This window comes from Primulina huaijiensis, chromosome 9 (genome assembly GCF_012295235.1).
Source record: "Primulina huaijiensis isolate GDHJ02 chromosome 9, ASM1229523v2, whole genome shotgun sequence".
NCBI lineage: Eukaryota > Viridiplantae > Streptophyta > Magnoliopsida > Lamiales > Gesneriaceae > Primulina > Primulina huaijiensis.
The window spans coordinates 17,950,649-17,955,011 of NC_133314.1; the positions used below are offsets into that span (position 1 = coordinate 17,950,649).

The following is a 4,363-nucleotide window of genomic DNA, read 5'->3' on the forward strand; positions in this document are numbered from 1 at the left end:
CAATTGATCTAGCTCAACCAGAAGAACGCCTCTTGATGATTGAACATGGACCCTCATCCAGTCATGCTCCAGATCTTTAACTCAAGATTGTTTCCTAGGTATTTCAAAACCTTGCCTTGACAACTGAACTGGATGCCTCAAAGAATAATTCCTCGGACCAAATCAATGTTCGTCTTACTTTGATAACATCCACTTTCTCCAACATTCGATGAGAACAAATCAACACTGATAGCACTTTTGGTAGTTTTAAAGACAAAATGCTAAAGGAAATGGCTTCCTTGTCCAAAAATCTTTCAGATATTCTTACTAAATTGGAAAGCTTGAAGAAGGATCAAATCTTCATTGCACATAATCTTGCAAATTAGTTTTATGTTCCAAATGATCATTTTTCATAGAAAATCGACAAAGTTAATGATCAACTTTTTTCGAAGATTGACATTTTAGTTACTCAACAGATCAGATGAAACAAACTGAATCCTCAAGCAAGCACTCTAGCAGTCACAAAGATTCTCATCACAGATAGTGATAGTGCAAGATAATCAGTTTGTATTATTCAGCTCCTTCACTGTATTCGTTTGTTTGAAATTATGAAGTTGTTATGAATTTTTCAGTTATCTAGTGTATATGTGCAGATTTGTCAAACACCAAAAAGAGAAATTGTTAGATCAATTAAGTTTTGATGGTTGAACAAGAAATTATTTGAATTTAAGAGGATGATTGATTTACCGAATTTTAAAAAGACAACTAATTTGAGAAGCCTACTGAATCATAAATAAATCATTCACACTTCTCATACAAACATTCCCTGGAATCAGTTTACTCCGAGTTAAAGATCAGAACCCAACTTAATTATCGGATAAAGTTTTATGTATCTTAACATTCTATAATTTCTATATGTTCTCGAGGTCCGGAGGGCTTATTCTTTCACATGAGAGGAGATGTGGTCTTGGTTCCTGTCCAGAAACGACAGATGTGAAGAAAGTATTGTCACATGTCATCATGCTCAATCAGTCTATCACCCTATCTCTTCAATCCCCCTCTGATTGAAAGAATAAAATTTTTATCCATAAAAAGGTAGATTCTATGAGCACTACTCTCAGTGAACAATTGTCAGAAAAGACGGTGACATGGAAAACTACGTCACTAACAGCTACTTTATTTGGAATGGATATCATATTTGATTTTACCGACCGTACGTATGATCAAAGTCAATAAATAAAAGAAGATATCATTCAGGCTAGCACTATCGCATCTTTAAAAAATTTCAAGCATTCTCAAACTTTCAAGAACCCAACTGATAAAAGTTTTATAGCACACACTTGAGTATTTTAATCGGATCACTAAGGATCTTTTGTGCTTAGTATTCTATTTCTGAAGTACTTGTAATATGACAGTAAGTATACTGATCAGTTTTTTTGAGAGTGTTACTAAAATTACAGTTAGGCAATGTGGTATGTCATGCTGAAGTAGACAGTTGCAAAGTATTGTAATTGTCAAAATCTTTTAGTGAAATTCTTCCGCAAGGAATAAGGGGTGACGTAAGAGTATTGAATTCTCCGAACATACATAAACAAACTCGAGTCACTTATATTTTAGTTAACCTTTCTTATTCAATATTTATAGCATAATTGTTCTTACCTTAAGCCATTATTTTTGTATTCAAATCTTATCAGTGAGTCTATTTTCGCGCAGTGACAAACCGATGACTTATTGATACCCAACTAACAATAATTTCATTTCAGTGTTGCTAACACAATATAAATATTTTCAGAATTTACTGAGATTATTTATTCACTCTAAATCAATATCCGATCCTAACATCCAATACCCTCTGAAATCCGTAAATCGCTAAAATTTCTCCATTAAAATGTACTGATCTATTAACTCATCATATTTTCAAATATTAAACACACACATCTCCATGTTTTCAAATCTTAAGCATATATAATTTTGTCCGTACATGTTATCAAATGTACATGCATTCAAGATTTTAAAACACAAAATTAATAATTTATTTTTTAAAAGTTTTCAACAATCTCCTCATTTCATAATATTTATAAATTTATTTAATACATCTTGGTCTTTAGGACTACAAGCTATCTAGTCGCAAACGCTTGTAATGCTAGTGAGGACTTATTCGATACATTCTTGATTCTACCCTAAATTGGGTACATCGATTTCAGCCATTTACGTGAAAATCTTGTAGATCGTGGAAGAAAATTCGAACATTTTATTGGGAGCGATAATAATTTAATGGTGTAAAATAAATTTGATTGAAATTAATAATCATGTATATAAATTATTACAAATTTAGTTTCTTATACCATTACAATAATGAAAATATAATTCTATTACTGCTAAATTGTCTATTTAACATGTCAGTATTATTGGATTATTTATAGAGTAGGTCTTTCATAAGACGGTTACACGGATCTTTATTCGTGAGACAGATCAATCATGTTCATATTTACAATAAAAATTAATATATTTGACATAAAAAATAATATTTTTTCGTGAATGACCAATATAGAATATTTGTTTCACAAAATTGGCCCGTGAAACCGTCTCACAGAGTTTTTGTGTTATTTATATTTGAAAAAATATATTAGTAAATAAATAAATATTAAAAGAAATAATATAAGATTATAAACATAATTATAAAAATAAAGTGTGGAGATGTGCAACATGGCGGGCCCGAATTCTAAAAGGAAAGCAGCTCCCAACCAGGGGTGAGCTGTAACTGATCTCCCCGCATCTGATTCCAATCAAGCGGTTACTCACACAGCTAAGAAAACACTCAAAAATGTTATTGCTTTATATTAATCTATTGATTTATTTTCAGAATAAAAATAATTAACTTTTGATATATTGATAATATATATATATATATAGAGTTTTGATATGTTACATACTTACTGTGCACACTTATGTGAGCACCGATGAGGTGTCACTCACTTATTGGATGTGATTAAATATAGAAAAATTGCACATCCAATAGGTGAGTGACACCTCATCGGTGCTCACATAAGTGTGCACGGTAGGTGTGCAGCATATCAAAACTATATATATATATATATATAAATATTCAATAAATATAACTCAATTTTATTTTTAAAATAATTCGTATAGAAAAAAAAAAGTAACACGTGAATTAAATGTACACACAAAACGAACACCACACACCCGATCATCACCCGCGAAGTGGTATCCCTCCAGCCTCCTATAAACCTGTAGGCCGCCCCCATTTCACTTCTATCCACACTTCCCTTCTGTTCAAGAAACATATCTCTCAGGCAAAAAAAATGGCTGATGGAACCGCAACTTTCATCGACATTCTCGTCGCCATTCTCCTGCCTCCTCTGGGCGTCTTCCTCAAGTTCGGATGCGAGGTTTGATAAATCACTGCACCGATCGGGAACATTTTCGTCGAATATTGTTTTGTTTTTTTATATGAGTGGAGTTAGTTTATTAATACGTGCGCAAAGTTGTTCGTAGGTTGAGTTCTGGCTGTGTTTAGTGCTCACCCTCTTCGGGTACATCCCCGGGATCATCTACGCTATATATGCCATCACCAAGTAGTCATCGTTTCGAGTTTCCATCCATCCATGGTAAACTAATTCCTTCATCTTCTATTCTCAAATATCAAACCAAATTTACATTTTGACTGCTAGAGCTCAACTATTATATCAATGTTAATTTTGTTTTTGACAGTTGAAGATGCATGGCCAGGATCATCTGGAGTTTTCATTTGTGTTTTCCTATTGTTTTGCTAGCTCCTTCATTGTTCTTCCTTCAATATTAGCAATCTTGTAATGTGACATTTGTTTATCTGGATTCAAGAAATATTCGCTGTCACATCAACAATTTCTCGTGACACGTCGTCTAATTTTTTAAACCACAACTTCACTCCAATGAAAAAAGGAGTAAAATAAAAAAATATATAAATTCGTGGATTAAGACAGCAAATTGATCAATAATATGGTAAGAAACAAAAAATTTGCTAATTACAAGTCCGAAAATATATAAGACTGTATAAGCTTATTTTTTTAAAAAAAATTTACCAGGAAATTTCAGACTGCTTACAGTATGTTAAACTAAACTGTTTTTAATATTCTACGAACTCAGTCAAAAAGACTTTAAAAATATTCTTGCCAAATACTTTAAAGACATCTTATAGCTAATTAAAATATCTTTTAAGTTTTAAAAAATCATAGAAAATTATTTTGTCTCAACTCCTAAGACTCAAACATATACCCGAGCATTTTCAGTCAATGCAAAGTGAGCTTGAATAAAATAATTTCACCAAAAGATTTTGAATCAATAATTTAAATTAATTTGGAGGGGTGGTATACCATAACGAAAA

The 4,363-nt window shown here is 31.9% G+C and overlaps 1 protein-coding gene across 2 annotated transcripts; it reads left to right on the forward strand.

Annotated features, from left to right (window-relative positions):
• Window positions 1-3,179: 3,179 nt before the first annotated feature.
• On the forward strand, window positions 3,180-3,818 carry LOC140985197 (hydrophobic protein RCI2A-like). Of its 2 annotated transcripts, XM_073452973.1 has the most exons (3): window positions 3,180-3,389; window positions 3,496-3,608; window positions 3,712-3,818. In XM_073452973.1, exons 1-2 carry the CDS (start codon window positions 3,303-3,305, stop codon window positions 3,577-3,579), a joined length of 171 nt encoding a protein of 56 aa, XP_073309074.1. In that variant the 5' UTR covers window positions 3,180-3,302; the 3' UTR covers window positions 3,580-3,608; window positions 3,712-3,818. The 2 variants fall into 2 exon arrangements, with proteins under 2 accessions (XP_073309074.1, XP_073309073.1); XM_073452972.1 differs by lacking the exon at window positions 3,712-3,818 and having other exon boundaries at window positions 3,181-3,389; window positions 3,496-3,582.
• Window positions 3,819-4,363: the final 545 nt, after the last annotated feature.